General features: G+C 34.6%; 1 protein-coding gene across 13 annotated transcripts in view; it reads left to right on the top strand.

The window, feature by feature from the left end:
- Positions 1-17,131, top strand: part of LOC121318004 (transcription factor 4-like) — a 177,770-nt gene that overhangs the window by 103,821 nt on the left and 56,818 nt on the right. For 8 of the 13 annotated variants that reach the window (XM_041254226.1, XM_041254171.1, XM_041254188.1 and 5 more), the window contains 2 exons: positions 5,717-5,846; positions 7,053-7,102. The exons of 4 other annotated variants lie outside the window; for them this stretch is intronic. In XM_041254226.1, the coding sequence (XP_041110160.1) occupies positions 5,717-5,846; positions 7,053-7,102 (180 nt within the window). Of the gene's footprint in view, positions 1-4,868; positions 5,052-5,716; positions 5,847-7,052; positions 7,103-17,131 lie in introns of those variants that run through there. One more of the 13 variants, XM_041254271.1, reaches the window with a different exon arrangement.

Raw genomic sequence — 17,131 nt, 5'->3', positions numbered from 1 at the left:
TTGTGTTGTGGTTACCATGGTTCCGGAGCAGCTGATAGGGAGCTGTGTGTGTGACTTTGAGTGCTGAATAAAGCTTTTGGAACAAGAAACCATCGTGTCTGTCTCTCCTATTATCTGGCTGTCTGAAACGGAATAAGAACAAAACCTACAGCATCATGCAGAAGCAGTGAGGAGAGATGGATCAGTGGATCCGCTGCAACCCCGACACATTCGGGACCCGGTGGGATGGCCACGAAGCACAAGAAGAAGAGGATGGAGGAGGAGGAGGATGGAGGAGGAGGAGGATGGAGGAGGAGGCCGGGGTGGGGGGCGGGGGGGCGTTCTCGCTGACTCGAGAGGGAACCGGTGTCGCTTACAGCGTTGGAGAGGGAGGTGCTGCCTACACGGGCTCCATAGAGTGCAGCGCATGTGCTGGAAACTGAGATGAAGCAGTGGAGCGGCTGGAACCCCTGCCCTTCCCAGATCCGGTGGGATGGCGGATGGGAGGACCTAGATGACCAGGGTTGGTGCTTCGTCCGTGTGGAGTTCGGGCACATGGTGGGGTGCTGTCCCTGTCAAGAGGGAGAAGAGCTGCCTGCCTGAAAGCAAAAGCAGAAGAGGGGTGGGTGCCCCTGAAGGCAAACACAGGAGCTGGCGCTGTCCCCACCGCCTGAGAGGGAGATGCTGCCGGCCCTGCAAGGGAGGAGCCTCTGCAAGTGCCAGCACTTTCAAGTGTGTGAGCAGGGAGCAGGAGCGGTTATGGCCTCCAGTGCAACCCCCTGTACCCCAGCAAGCCCCAGCCCTTTCAAGGGCTCCCGCAAAGGGTGCGAGGCGAGAGTAGGAGTGACAACGGCCGACAGTACAACCTCCCTTCCCCCAGCAAGCATCAGTGCTGCCATCTGAGGACTCACACCACCGCTGCCGAGCTGTCTGCTGCAAGTGCCGGAGGGTCCCACGCCACCGCCAGCATTGCTATTGCCGGCATTGTCCCTGCTTGAGTGCACCGTGCCACCGACAGCATTGCCACCGCTTGTAAAGGAGCCCCGACGGGGCAAAAGTGTCTATAAACTTTTTAGAACACAGAAAATATACTCATAATAGAGAAGAGTTTTAGCCTAAATAAATTAAATGGTGGTGTCTTGTACACAGTATTGTGTGAGGACAGTATTTGCCAATGTAAAAGTTTTTTTTTTTCTTCTGGATTTCTTGGTTGATTAGTTTTTACTGATACATTCAGGGTAAAACTTTATTCAAGTTGACAAACTTTTTTTGGCTAGTGCCTTAGTCAGTGTAATTACATCAAGTTTTATAACCTTTTTCTAAACTTGTAATATTAACTGTACTATTTGGATCTAAACCTGGCATCAAGGTTGGATTGATGTGTCCAACGATTGCTTCCATTGGAGAGGTGTTTGAGAGATTACGTGAAGATATGTAGCATGGCTAGTCTCCAAGCCAAAACCATCAAAGACACATCTCTGGGGCAATGGTTTAATTATGCCTCATGGTAAAGACACACACAAAGTCACTTCCACAACAGTCCACATCTGCCCGAATCAGATCTCCCTTGTTTGAAAGAGGACCTGTTTAATGTAACCAAAATGTGTTCACTTCAAAGCTGGCAAGTACCATTTAAGTGTTCTCTTCCCAGACACTACTGGCCAAGGGTAAATTAAATACCTGTATACTGTATCCATAAACATGCGCTTATATGTGGTGTATAGCCGTGAAGAAATTGCAGTGATATACAGCAGTTAATGTAACCTAGCTATTTTCATGCCATATGTTAGGCAGATGTCCTTGTTTTAGCAGGATAATAATAATAATTATGTTAGTAAAGTATGTATTTAGCCAAACTTGAACCTGTTGTACTTGCAAGGAAAAAACTCACTGCTGCATTTTTTTTTTCTTGTTTTACTGTAGTCACTTTTATAAATGATTATTGCTGGAGGCCCACATTTAGTTTTGTGAGTGTGAAACAAGTCAGACCTATTCTAACTTTGATCTTCATTTTCAAGAGATTGCCTGTGCCACAGTGGTGTAAGGCTTGCTGCTCATTTCATACCAAGCCTCGGTTCTCACAAAAGGCAAAAAAAAAAAATACGGTTTCAGTGCATGATTTCTAGGGACAAGATTTGGAAGTTTGTGAATTATTTGACTAGCAGTTAGCAGCACTGAATAGGTCAACAGTATTAAAAACTTTGTTAATACATTCATACATGTACAAGGGTTTTACACTTTAACATGTAGCATATTCAGTGCAAGTGAACTGTACTCCACACCACTGACTTAATTTGTTATATATGCATACATACATACTGTGAAAAAGACATGAAGGTCAGTTAATGATGGTATCATTTAGGGAATGGTTAAAAGTTTAAGATAGGAAGCTTGCTTCAACCATTTGGATGTTTTTGTACATTATCAGAGCCAGTTGTAGGTGGCACTTCTATTTGCCCTTTTTCTGCGCATCCCAATAGCCTCATGTGCTTGCCTGTTTAGGGTTTTCGTATGCAATTTCCTAAAGCTGAATAATACTACTACTAAAAAAAAAAAAAAAAAAAAAAAAAAAGTGTAAATAATACTGGGACATTACTTGAAATATACTTCTGTCCAGAGTTTGACAGAAGTGTCATGCTTTAAATATCTCAATATACCAGTATAACAGAATATTGGAATGTTCTGAGTTTTAATACAGTATTCAAATGAGGAAAATCCATGTTAGTACTAGTTATGATTTTGGACTATTTCATATTGTAGCAGCCAAGAGTACAATTACATTATTTGCTGTTAACCTGTTAAGGGGGGGAGGGGGTGACGTGGTTGTACAATTACTGTGTTGTATGCTCAGTGTATATCAGTTCCAGAAATGGTGACATTTGAGCTGTTTGGTATTGATTCAGAGTTAAAAAGCCAAACAGCATTTAGCACGTTTTAATAGGCCTCTATAATCAAGAGCCAAACAGCTCTTATTGGACTAAATCTATACTGTCTCTGCATTTTCTTCTGTTGCTGCAGGTTATTATGTAAAAACCCATATACCAAAATGGTGCTCTTCCTGCTTCTGAGTTGAGTTGGAGTATTTCTCTGAAGTAAAGCAAAGAAATCCCCACTGGGAATGGTCCTTTTAACTGCATGAACATTTCTGTTTGTGTTGAACATTACATAGGTGGATATTGTGTCCAAGTGTAATACAGAGTCCTTTATCTGACTGGTAAACAATTTCAGTACAAGACCAATATACTGTAGGCCCCTTTTGTTTCTAGCTGAAGCTTTTAAGGAGAAACCACAAACACCAATAGGAGTAGCAATGGCAGAAAACATTAACTAATCAATTAAAATGTACATGTAAGGTGTTTTTTTTTTTTTTTTTTTTTTCAAATCCATTTCTTCCTGATGTCTAATTACTTCCTGTGTTTTAGGCCACATGACCAGATTGCATCTAGACCACTGGATAGGAACTTAGCTATAGCTGGAAGTGATTTGTAATAGGTAGCTTCCACTTACTTCTGCAGCGTTGTCTTTTGAAATACCTGTGTATTCCAAATGGATGTATACAGTTAGCACTCGGATATCCCTTACCCAGATAAACTTCAGTCACGTTTGACCACCCTTGTGTGTGTCTATATATCTATATCTATATCTATATCTATATATATATATATATATATATATATATATATATATATATATATATATATATATATATATATATAAAAACAAATTAATGCACTTACCCTGTCACATGCGATTTCTGACTCTGTCACCAGTTTTCTGATAAGAAAAATGAAATGGCAACATTGCCAAGAAAAGAAAATATGTGCTTCCATATACATCTCCCTGTACCGTTCCTCAAACCCAAGTCATATTTTTTCTTTCCATATGAAGTGTGTGCAGTGCAGGGACTTGTTTGGGTGGTAGGGGGCAGGGTATAACGTGCTCACCTACATACACTCCAAATCAGATGAAATAATGAGATATGCATCACATTCGTTTAACCATCACTCAGGTTAAAACTGTAGGGTCAGATATGTGAGTGCTGACTGTAAAATAAGATAATCATCAGAAAAATATGTGTTTCTTATTTATCGTGTGTTTGACCATATCCCTCCTATTGACCTTTTATGCAATATCTGTTGGATCATTCAGGGTCATGTATGATGCCAACAGCTAACTGCTAGTATTTCTAGTAGGCTGGGTCTTTTAAGGAACCTTAAAGGTTAACCATTTTGAAAATACTTTGTCAATACACAGAACCATTAACAAAAAAAAAAAAAAAAACTTTTTGTGCACTTTTCTGTGGTATTATCACTATTACCTTGATGTCTACATTTTCTAATCATCATTTTGTGCCCAAGTAGGCATACCACTGTTTATTAATATCAACATTCAAGTCTTAATCCTTCATGGGGTGTGTTTTCCTGTTCAGGTGTTTGCCATTTATCTTTAATATTTCTAGTGGATGCCAGCTGGGGGCAACTGCTGTAGTCATCTCTGAAATTGGGCAGATAATTGCCTGATAATTTTATTACTCCATTTCTGAGCTACATTGTCATTTTAAAAGATGCATTGTGGGAGGTGTGCCACTCTGTTTTAGCATTTTTTTTCCTCCTCTTTAAAACAAAAACAAAAAAAACCCCAATAAAATAGTCTGACTTTATTTAAGACAAGGAGCCTTTGTTTTGTCTTGCGAATGGCTTGTGGAATTCTTCAGTTCTCAGCGGGTTAACTGGGGAACAGGAGCTGAGTTGTAATTGGCCTATTTAGGGTGTTTTGCATGTGAATGGTGCGCTAGTGAAGCATTACTAAGTCTGTTGTGAGCGGCACAGTGATTAGAATTTAGATTAGGGAAAACACTTTCTGTACTTTATCAACTACAGTAATTAGTTCAGTTGCTGGAAGTTAACTTCGAGTATCGATAAAGTTGGACTTGCTTTCCGCTCTTCATTTGGCCATGGCTAGTCTGAGTTGTTAAAAGTATGGTGCCTTTATATAAATTAACAAGTATTTAATGTAATTAAGAGAACCATGTTTTCTGTGCAAAGTTTAATCAGGAGATGTGCATGCTTTGGGTAAGTGTACTTTCACAAGAGGGAAAGGAAAATCAGATGTTAGATATTGTATTTAGATCCCTGATTTTATAGGTAGTAATGTAGTAGAATAATGTAGTAAAGTGTTTTACTTGTGCTACTATTACACCTGCTAACTAAAATATGTACTTTAGATGTATTTGTAATTGTTATTTAATAACAAAAAACAGTTTCATTGCACCAAAAAATTGTAATACTTTACGCAATTGAACAAAGTGACACTTCCATGTACAGGTGCTAAACTTTTTTTAAGCTTGTATTACGCAATAAACCTATGTTTTTTTGTTTTTTTTTAAATAAGTAATTTAATTAACTTTGCTGTGCCCTCTGAGTTGAACTTGAATATATGATAGCATATGCCTTCAGTGTCTGATTTTGTTGTGTTTTTTTTTTTTTTAAAAAAATTATATAGCACTACATTGTAGAATAAATATTTGTACAGCATATTTGATTTAAAGATCTAAATCTTCTTTTTTAATGAAGATATATATAATCAATAATATTTTTAAATCCACTTCATTGTTTGTCAGCAGGAACAAGTGGGGGTGTCTTTGTGATTCATTTTATAGCAACGTTTGTTTTATAATTATTTCCCCCCGTTATCTTAAACCTTTTTAATTGACCTGGTGTGTTCTTTCCCATTTCAGCCAAGTCACCTGGGAGGTGAGATGGGTATGGGTAGTCCTGGGGCACTTTCACCTACAAAGCCAGGGTCACAGTATTATCAGTACTCCAGCATTAATCCCAGAAGACGACCATTGCACAGCGACTCCATGGGTGAGCTTCTCTCCTAAAGCCATGGGCTTAAGATCCTTTCAGTCACTTCATTATATTAACCCGTTAGTCACCTCATCAAAGTAACCATCACTGTTCATCCGTTTACGACATCCTCGGGGCTCATCATAAAGGGCAAAGCCTTTTTAGCATTACATTATATCCTTAATGTTGAACTCCTTATTGTGTATTCAGTACGTTTTTGGAAGGCTTACAAATATGCACAGCCACTCAAGTAGCTTATTAGTTGAAGTCCTTTATAAACCAGAACCATGTTGGTAGTAGAGAGAGAATACTCAATTGATATAAATGCTTTCCACCTTGTCAGACAAGGCACAGAACACAATTTACCTGTGTCTCATCATGTCCTATGGTTAATACAGTCGATACAGTTGAAACTGGGATAAAACTAAATGTTTAATCTTGAACCCACTGATTTTAAAATATAATTTTGTGGAAGCTACTTTTTGGCAAGTAGAATGAATACACACATCTGTATTGTGTTTTGACTGGTGTGGTTTTAGCTTTTAAATGATTTTTATATTACTACAAAGTAGTTCATAGTAATAAGTACCTGTAATATTTCATGAGGTTATTTTAAATATTTGTACGACCAGTTTCTGCTTTCTAAATGAATACAGTGATGGCATGTATTCATCATAATACTTATGAATGGTTTTAAAAGAAAAATAGACTTTCATTTCACATACCAGAGGGATTTTCAGGTCTGCTTTCTCAAGCCATTTCATTAAAAGCAGTGATTTCTTTATGTAAAATATATACACTTATATATCTATATCTTTTCTTTCTATGCAGCTGAAGGGCTTTTGTCTGAAATGTCCTGATATAAATTATTTTTTATTCATTTAAACCTTTTTGTACATCAGAAAAAAACAAAAAAAAAACTTTTTGCACACATCCACACAATAGTAAGAGAGATAGTACTCTGTTGTCAAGAAAGAGATTTACGCTGCACACTCTTATTGTGTTATAAATTGGTCAGTATTGTCTCATGGCTTTAACAACTCAACTATATTTTTATTTTAGGAGAATAGTCTATTCTTTATTTCAGCATCATCTTCTGCCATTTTGCCCATTATATTGTGTTGGAGAAGTTTAGTCTGGCGGGTTCTCGCAAGAGTAGAATAAACATTTAATAGTTTGTCGTAATAGATCATTCTACTTAATTACCTTTTTTCCACTTTACAGAGGTACAGACAAAGAAAGTCCGGAAAGTTCCTCCAGGTTTACCATCCTCAGTAAGTTTTAAAGTGCAATTTAATAAATGTGTACATTGTGTTTATTTGTTCATTTAGATAGTGAATGAGTGAAGCCATGAAAATGTTAACTTCACGTGGTTACCGCAGTTATTGTACGCACAAATTAAAGTTCAAGTAAAGCAATCCGACTAATAAATAAATAAGAATTACTGTAGATGACACTTTTTTCTTTGATTGGAATTGGTCCGTACATGTTTTTGTTATGTTTGTTTTTATAGACATCTAGGACACATTCATGGGCAAAAAGTAAGTTAAATTAGAAGTCTGCTACCTGTACATTTTAAAGGCTGTGTTTAGAGCAAGTCCTACTCGAAGCTGCGTTGACTGATTTTTAGAGTAGCTTGCCTATTGTCCTCTGTGGCGTTAGCTGCAGAGTCTGACAAGAACAAACGGGTGGGAGAAAAAAAGCTGTCTGCTGTTTTTATCAGGGTTATCAGCACTTCTTAGTAAGTGAATGCTGTGTAATGGCATTTTTACCTAGCTGGATGAAAATAAAAATACAAATAAAAAATGAGGCTCTGCTGACCTTCATCTGTGAAAGCAGGTCCCATTTTTCATTTCATTGGTAACTGGATGAAAGCTCTTTGATTTCAAGTACTGCTATCTGGGTTCCAGGAAAATGGTCATATAAAGGGATGGGTTGTTTATTTTTTTGTCCTATTATTAACTGTAGCAGCCAATAATATGAAATAACTGTAATCCAATATTTATGCTAGTGATTTCATACCAGTTTAACTTGTCTGAGTTCACAAGTGGTCTTTGTATGGTTTGGGTGGGCTTTGACTACAGAACATTCACATTTACTGGACATTAGAAGTCTGGCATGAGATGCAGTTTGAATCTAATTACCAGTGAGACCTAACCAAAAATCAAGAATTATAATAGGAACATTTTCGCAACATAACCCTATGTACAGTACATCTAATTTTATGCAGAACATGCATTTCAGGTACTTGGGATTAGCTTGAATTATTTTCAATGGTTCTATAGATAAGTTTGTAGATTTGTGTTGCTTTGCAGTGCAGACACTGATTGTTTACAAGTGGCAAGAAATACAAAGTTTACATTTAAAAATGTAACTTGTTTTCCTTGAAAATGAGTTTTGTTACTAATGATGTTGCTTTAAATTGATGTGTCATAAAAGAGGTAGTATAAAGGTACAAGGCATGCCTGTATTTCAGTATGCTGTGTCCTGATTGATATTCAAAGTATTATTATTATTATTATTATTATTATTATTATTATTATTATTATTATTATTGTTATTATTATTATTAATAATACCACCAGTATTGTTATTTTTGTATTTCAGTTGCATGTAAATGATTATAAAATGAGACCATGCTTGTTATAAAATGGTCTTTTAAAACATGTATTTATTTAGTTTCTGTTTCAATGTTAATATATTTTAAAATAAGACTAATATAGTGTGTAAAACAGATCAACAGTGCACTTCAGCAGTTCAAACAGCTTTGTTCATTACTTCAGTAAAGACTGTACAGTATCTGACATCATCGACCTATAGACAAGTGTAACATTATTTTTACATTTTAAAATTTCATTTTTTTTTATTCAAAATTCGAAAATGTATTTTCTGAGGTGCATAATGTATACAGAATATAAATGTTCACATCTCATAAGGATCACATGTCTACAAATGCTATTCCATAAATATTCGCTATTTAAAAAATATATATATATATGTTACTAAATAAAACCTTTTTAGAATGTATTGGTGGTTGATACATTGGTGTTAACGCAAGGTTTGTACATTATTTAATGCCAATTAAACTACAAAGAGCATACCATCTGAAGAAAAAGGAATAAATGCATTTTTTTTTGTAAGCATAGTTAACTGTCAGTACATAGACTATTTTTCAAAAAGAACTGTTGATGTTTTAAAACATAATTTTTAATCAGTGGAAGAACTGAGTGTTTGTCATTTATTCAGGGAGCATTGCTTATTTAACACTGAGTTTATTTAACTCAAGTGAATCTAATAGACTGCTGAGACAAAGGGAACACTTAAATTCACATTCTAATTTTATTTAGCATTCTTTGCTTTGTTGAAGACTGTAATGCATTTTTTTCTGCTAAAAGGTTATTTTTTATTGATATCAAATACAGAGGTGTTCGTGAAAGATCTTTTCATTATAGCTTGTTCATCTGTTGAATTGGATATGAAATAAAGAATCATACATGATCACACTATAGAGTTCAGTACAACTCAGTATAAAAAGCTTTGTTCTGCGGAGTTGTAAATCCTGTCTATTATGAAAAGAAAAGGGAGGGTCAAGACTTACTACAGTGTCAACAGTATGAGTATTGTTAGCCACGTAGTTTGAATGGGCTTTCCAGTAGTCTAAGGGTTTTGATTATCTGAGATCCGTTACCATGAAGTCATGGAAATTCAGAGGTAGAATTTGAAAAATGTTCCTGCTGAGTGCTTTTGTGTTTTTTTTTTTTTTTTTTTTTTTTTTTTTTTTAATGTATTTTTTATTGGTTAAACAAATAAAATAGGCAGTATCATTTTGCACTGGGGGTGCCATCTAAAACTACAGTACTATTCCATTTTATTTTATTTTTTAATGTAAATAAAAGAATGGGGTGTTGATTGGAACATGTGATTAGTGAGATGGTAACAATCCCTAGCCTTCTTGAGAATGCAGTGAAATTTAAGTGTTTTTTTGTTGTTGATAATTACGCACACCCCCCCCCACATCCTCCTATCCTTCCCTCCCCCCTTTTAAATAATTTCCTAGCTCCCATTCTATTGTTGGCAAAAATGTTTACTAAGTTAATTTACTTAAACTACAATTATCCTGTCACTTCAGGGAAACCTTGAAATAATGTGGTAATCAAAAGGAAATTAGTTCCCATTAGGCAGTGCAGTTTCACTGGTAAATGTATTTTTAAAGTACATTGGCTTTTTTCTCGTCATCATTTAATGCAAAAACAGATAAAGGCATTGTCATTTTTGATGGAAAAATCATACCATTACACATTCACCGCACTGTGGACACCATACGTGGGCTCTAAAGTAATATTCAGATGAATAGTTTGAAACCTCAGAATTTCTAGTATGTTGGTATACACACTATATACAGTATATCAAGTTGTAGTCATGTTTCTGGTATTCTGTGTTTTTTTGGTGGGTTTTTTTTGTTTGTTTTTTTTAATGGTGGGGACTGATTGAGCATGTGTGTGATAACCTTTAAAATATTTGTTAATTTACAATGCTGTTTTTTTCTTGAAGAAAATGTTTTATTCTTGTATGTTTAGTTAGTGTTGATGCCATCATGAATTCTTATGTGTAAAACTCACAGAAAAATAAAAACAAGCATGTTAAACATGCATATCTAGGTAATCATTTCAAGTGTTATATAATACTATTATTTATTTCTGCAAGTGCTAAATTAAATCTGATTATATTTAAAGTAGACAATGTTAATTAAATTAAACAGGGTCTACCAGGAGGCACAGTTGGGATTTACTGTCGTCTAGTCGAGACTCATCTGATGTGCTGTAAACTCTGAGCTCTTGTGCCCCCTTCAGAGTTATTCTGGTACTTCTGTCATTTTATAGGTATTTACTAGTATTCAGCTTTAATAAGAGACTAACAGTACAAACATTTTGGGTAACAGGTATCAGAGCTTGTGCTCTTGATCATAAATGTTTGTTTGTTTGTTTTTGTTTGTTTGTTTGTTTTTATTATTGTTTTTTACACATGGGACTCTTGGTAAAAAGTATTTTTTTGGAAACCACATTCACTGAATGAATACTGAATTACAGTTGCATTATAGTTTTGTTGGAAAACAAAATTAAGAACCCCAAGCCCTTGTGGATTTCTACACACAATGAAAGCATAGTATACTGTTGTATATAAACTGGTCTGTTTGCTGGGCAAAGATCTTTTAATCCATTTATTTATTTGTGGATAAAATGTGTATACCAAGCATATACTGTGAAATTGAAAGCCTTTTTCTTTTTTTATTAAGACACATTGCACATTAATGCATTTTTTAAAAAATTACAGACACCACTGGTTCATGTGGCTAGAATTGTTTAAATGTTTAACTGTGCTCTTGTGGTTTCCACAATGTTGTTAGCATATGTCATGCAATTATATTTTCAGAAAATAAACCTTGCCCATACACACACAGAGACAGAGTCCCTGCACTCTCTCAGTCCCTGGCTCCCTAAACATCCAGTAGGAACATAAACTTTACTGTTTGCTAGCCTAGCTGGCTTCCCTGTCTCGCAGTTGCTTTGCTCCAGAGATGCAGTAAAAAAAAAAAAAAAAAAAAAAGAAAAGAAAAAGAAAAAAAAATCTGCACACATCGCAAACACATGATCATTGAGCCACATTATAAAGTTTCAATTTAACTTCCTGAGAGATGGGAATCTTAAGAGTTCCACATTTATGATCAGAATGTACAGCTATGGCCAGAACTTTAGCATTTAGGATTGAGACATTAATAAAAAAAAATTAAAAAAATAAAGTGTGTGAACATAATTGTTATTTAACATCATGTAATCAAAGAAACTATGAAATGGTATTTCAAAAGTCTACCGGAAGACATAATAGTCCATGTTAGATTTCGAAATGTCACTTTTTTTTTTTTTTAATCTTTTAGAATCTTTTTTTCATGGAAAACTACAAAGCGGTATGCAATTCAATATGTTAATGTAACATTGTTTAGCAGGTTTCATTTGACTTTATGAAGCAAAATGAGTTAATTCTATAGGGTGATGCAAAACCTTTGCCATAGCTGTAGATAACAAGATATCAAGGCAAGCCGGTAGCTTGGCTGGCAACCAGAAGAAACGAGAAACGTTTCTACTATTGCATATACATTTTGTGACTGTACAGAGCAGCGCAAAGTGCTGAAGCATCATATAGAAAGTTAACTCTTGTGCCTAATTCCCATGGACCCTGCTGTGTTAGCCAATGCCCCCTTGTGGAGTTAAAGAGATGGTTATTATTTATCACCCTGCCTTTCAGCTTTATTTTAACAGAGTGCCCAATTTAAATCACTTCACATGTCGCTAATCGCTTTGGTATATTAAAACAGATTTTAATTATTGTAGACGGAAGTGGACTTGGCTGTTAAATGTGCTCAACATTTATTTTATTTTTTTTTAATTGAGCTCAGAGAACAGTTAACCTGTGTTTTATATTGTTTTGTTTTAGGTATTAGCTTTTTAATATGTTAAATATATAAATATGTATATCATTAACACTAATAATGCTGTTTATTTAGTATTGTAAAGAGTACATATTCTGTAGTCTGGGAGCTATACTCTTATTAACTAGACTCCTCTCCTGTATTGGCTAGCTAGAGATATAAATCCACAGAAAAGGAGCTCTAAATCTAAGTAAAACATGTAATAAAGAGTATTGTTTAGTAGTTTTGAATTGCCATTTTCAGAAAGAGCAAAATACTGGATTACTAACTGACATTTTGAAATTTAATAAGCTTTTGTACTCCGCAGGGGATGGTCTCAAAATGTTATCAAAGTGTGTTTTGTGTGTGTGTGTTTGGGGGGAATAATGTCTGTTTGAATATAATATTAATATTTCTTTGTGAACATGACAAAATCTTTTTCTTTAGCATGGAAATTGTGGGGGTAGCTTGGAGGTCTGCTGAACCCAGCAAAGGTGCTGTGATGGCTTTTTGGTTTCCTCGTGGAGCAATTTCTCGCACATGCAACAAGCTGTTTTCATTTTTGTTTAAAAACTGTTGCAAAATCAAGCCTGCGAGTTCGATTAAATAGACTTCATCCTTTTGTGTAAAGTTAGGGTTAAATCAAAACAATATACTCTACAATGTGACAAGAAACTTTAACAATAGATACACCAAATTCTAAATATATTAGACATTTTTATTTTTATAAATAAGTCTTTCATATGAGATTAGATTGCACTTTTTAAATGAAATGTTTTCCCAAGATTACAGTAGTTGGATTTGGCTATAGTTATGCAAGTTAAGGCTTTCTTAGCAAAGTAATATACTGCCCGCATTAAATGAAACTGTAAAATCTTAAGACATTTTAAAATACTGTACAGAAATACAGTATTCTAAAAAATTGTCATTACGTATTAATCTGGAGTATAATAGCCACACCAGCAGTTTTGTAGGCAATTTCCACCATAGAGTTATACAGAAATAAATTATTAGGGAGCCTGTATGGGCCAGTGTTTAAAGAAATGGGCTTGTAACCAGGAGGTCCTGGCTCGCTCACTGTGTGACCCTGAGCAAGTCACTTAACCTCCTTGTGCTTCGTCTTTTGAGTGAGACGTTGTAAATGATTCTGCAGCTGATGCATAGTTCACGCACCCTAGTCTCTGTAAGCCGCCTTGGATAAAGGTGTCTTCTATAAACAAAAAATAATAATTACTCAACTTTTTTTTCTTTTTCTGCTTCATGGTCATTCTTCAAAAAAAAAAAGATAGATTGGAAAAGTTTGAGGTTTGTTAGTCAACCTAAACACTAAGGGTATGCAAGTTGTTTATACACACAGAAACCGGCAGAATTAGAATTAGTTATACACTTTTTTTCAGTAATGATTTTGTGCTCTATTTTCTAATCTACCTCCTAGTATATCTTCTTTCTAGATTGCAGTCCTGCCAGTGTGCTGTGATGTGAGCAACACTGAAGTGGTGCTAAATAGATAGGGTTGAATTCAATTTTTGTAGTTAGGTGACTAATGTGGTTTAGGTGGTTTATTTATAAAAAGTGTTTATAATATATGGATTACAAAGTACAAAAAGACAAAATGATGTAGAACATCATGGTGCATGTATGATCTGTTGATATCAATTAAATTTGTTTGTTTATATAAGACTGGTGTGTTTAATACTGTTTGCAGAGGGGAGTTACTAATGTTTGTACTAACTTGTACCATGTTTTAGTGCAAGGAGGCCAATATCAAAATCCAGTAGAGATATTGGTTTATTTTATTTTTTTAATGCATTTATTTAAATGTAAAATACTTTAATTTAGCTTAGTTTATTGACTTTGTGCCCGCAGGACCAGCACAGGTACATCTCAATACTGCAAGCACCAATACAAAGACCATATTACTAAGTAGACCATACCCACTAAAATATTTTATACAAATAAAATGTTCCACAAAAATAAATTATAGCATATTATCAGAAATAGTTACATGTGAAATGCAACAGTGACTCTTGTTGTGTGCCGGCCTTAATGAAGGAAAAGTGCACCAATTCCAATCCTTAATTTATACAAACATTTTCTCTCTAGGATAGAAGAGTAGAGTTTTAGTGAGAGGGCCTTGGAAAGAGCATTATTCAGTATAAGGTATAGTATTCCATTCAAAACACAAACAGTAAGAACATGCATTCATTTTATTCACATCTATATGTTCTACAACAAATGTATGTCCGATCAGGTGTGATCTTGTTCTGTATAAATGTATTGTTATAGACCAGTGACAGTCACAAATTTTAAAAACACATCATACACCTAAAGGGGGTGCCACTAAAAGGGCAGGGCTCAAGAAAACAAGTAGGTTGGAGCTCCCTTCTATTTCAACCTAGAAGAACACGAAACCTATTTTCACAATATTTCACAATGCAAGATTGTGGTTTCTTTATTTATACTGCACTGTAAGGTGCTGATGCAGTAGGACAGTCCAGCTTTCATGTTATGCATATGTTACTGGCCGTTGTATTCAGTTGAACTTGATAACGACAGAATGAAAAGCAGCAGAACAATATGACAGCCCATATAATAATTGTTGTTTATGTTTAAGTTTCTGTTTTATTATTGTAATAAGGTTTGCTAGTCTCGTTCCAGTAGTCTGACTGCGAACTTGATTATCATCGGTAACTAATTTAAAGAGAAATCTACTATTTATGTTTTTTATAAAGACTACACTATGGACACTATTGTGGTCCTGGATTTCACTGTAATCAGACTTGGTTTTGGAAATGCTATAATTTAAACTACAGAAGGCACCTTTTGAATTATCCAATAATTGTGGGGATAATTAAATAATGCTTGTGTGCAACAGGCTTGGCAAAGTAGAGCTAAAGCTTTTTAAAAACTTTTTTTTTTTTTTCAAATTTCAAAGGTTTTGTTTGTGCAAAAATCAGAGAATCACCATAAGGGCTGCTTTGCATTTTTAATTTAGTAACTAACATATGAATACATTTGCATATTAATTAGTTGCAGATTAAATCATGCATACATAATTGCCTCCTTACTGTGTTTAATGTTTGTCAAAATCTCCAGCCTGGGTTGATGGATGTCATTTGAAGATTACAATTTGATGTACCCTTGGAAATATTTGAGCAGATAATGCAAGATTTGAAATGGCAGAATTAGCTAAAATTATAGAACAATTACTAATAAATACTTGGAGGGAAAGGTGCAGTTCCTTTTACAGAAGATTTTTCCGTGCACTGAATAATTCCCTATCCATAGTCATTAATGCAGCTCTTAATTACCCAGCATATGCATATTAACACTTTCAGCACTGGATTTCTTTTTTTCTAATATGTGTAAAATAAAATTAGTGTTTGTTTAAAATTCAGATCAGTTCATTAAAACAATTTGAACTTAAAGGAACATCACTTTTTAATTTAATTTTTTTAAACCAGTATACTGTGCTTAAATTACAAATGGTGAAAAAAAAATAGGTGCAAATATATTTACACGGTGAAATGCAGTTTCAATTTTGACGGTGAAATTTACTGATCAATATATATATATATATAATATAATATATATTATATTATATGCTTTATATTATACCAATTGAAGGAGTACAATATGGTTAACCATTACTATCAAATATTGAGTAGTATATAATATATATATATATATTTTTTGAAAAAACTCAATTTGATAGTAATGGTTAACCATATTGTACAGGAGTGTTTTTTTTTTTTTTTTTTTTTTAAATGTATCCATTTTGTGCTCTTGTTTTATTGTATTTTCATTATACAAAGTACTAGCTTTTGTAGATAACTCGGCTGTAATATTCCTAAACCCTATTATAATGATTGTATCTATATGTGGTTTGTGATTCACTTGGACACTAAGATTTACAAAAGGTTTAGGCAAAAGATACAACGGATTTGTTAGAAATGATATTTGTCGGTCCGTGACAGTGCATTGCTGTACCATTTCAAATAGAGGGTGTGGTAGAAGTTTGGGTTATGGCTTTATTTTATTTTATAGGGAACAGATAAGTTCCATGTCCTATATTGTGAAAATAAAGGTATTGCTTATTATATACACCTGTATATAAAACGCCTGTAAAATATAAATCTTGACCCAACTCTGACGGCTTTTTTTCATCATTCATATTCAACTGCACACCAGAAAGCTGGAACACTTGCATCTTTCAGATAATTGCAGCATTCTTCTATCTTTGCCTATAAAAGTACATATTAATAAATATTCCAGGAATATTGTTGTTTAACATATACCATTGCTTTAGGTATAGATATTTCTACTGCTAAAGTGTATATATATGTGTCCTGGTGTATGCAAAAAAAAAAAAAAAAAAAAACTAAAACATATTTGACATGTCTAACTTTAGCAGTAGAAATATAAATACCTAAAGCAATGGTATATGTTAAACAACAATATTCCTGGAATATTTATTAATATGTACTTTTATAGGCAAAGATAGAAGAATGCTGCAATTATCTGAAAGATGCAAGTGTTCCAGCTTTCTGGTGTGCAGTTGAATATGAATGATGAAAAAAAGCCGTCCGAGTTGGGTCAAGATTTATATTTTACAGGTGTTTTTGCCACGAAAAGAGCTGAACATTTGCTTTCCAGCAAGGTGTTGATATTTTATTAGCGGTCGGCAGATATGCTTGTCTTTTGAGGAATGTGTGGTTGTCAGCTGGCCAGGCCAGAATTATGAAGTATTTTAAAGCGGCATAGTATTCAGACAGAGCAGCCCCTTGGCTGGTATCAAAACTATTTAGTGTGATTTTGTTTGGGTTTTTTTAGCATCACA

This window comes from Polyodon spathula, chromosome 1 (genome assembly GCF_017654505.1).
Source record: "Polyodon spathula isolate WHYD16114869_AA chromosome 1, ASM1765450v1, whole genome shotgun sequence".
NCBI lineage: Eukaryota > Metazoa > Chordata > Actinopteri > Acipenseriformes > Polyodontidae > Polyodon > Polyodon spathula.
Note: the sequence above shows the minus strand (reverse complement) of the source record. Positions and strands in the feature narration are given on the sequence as shown.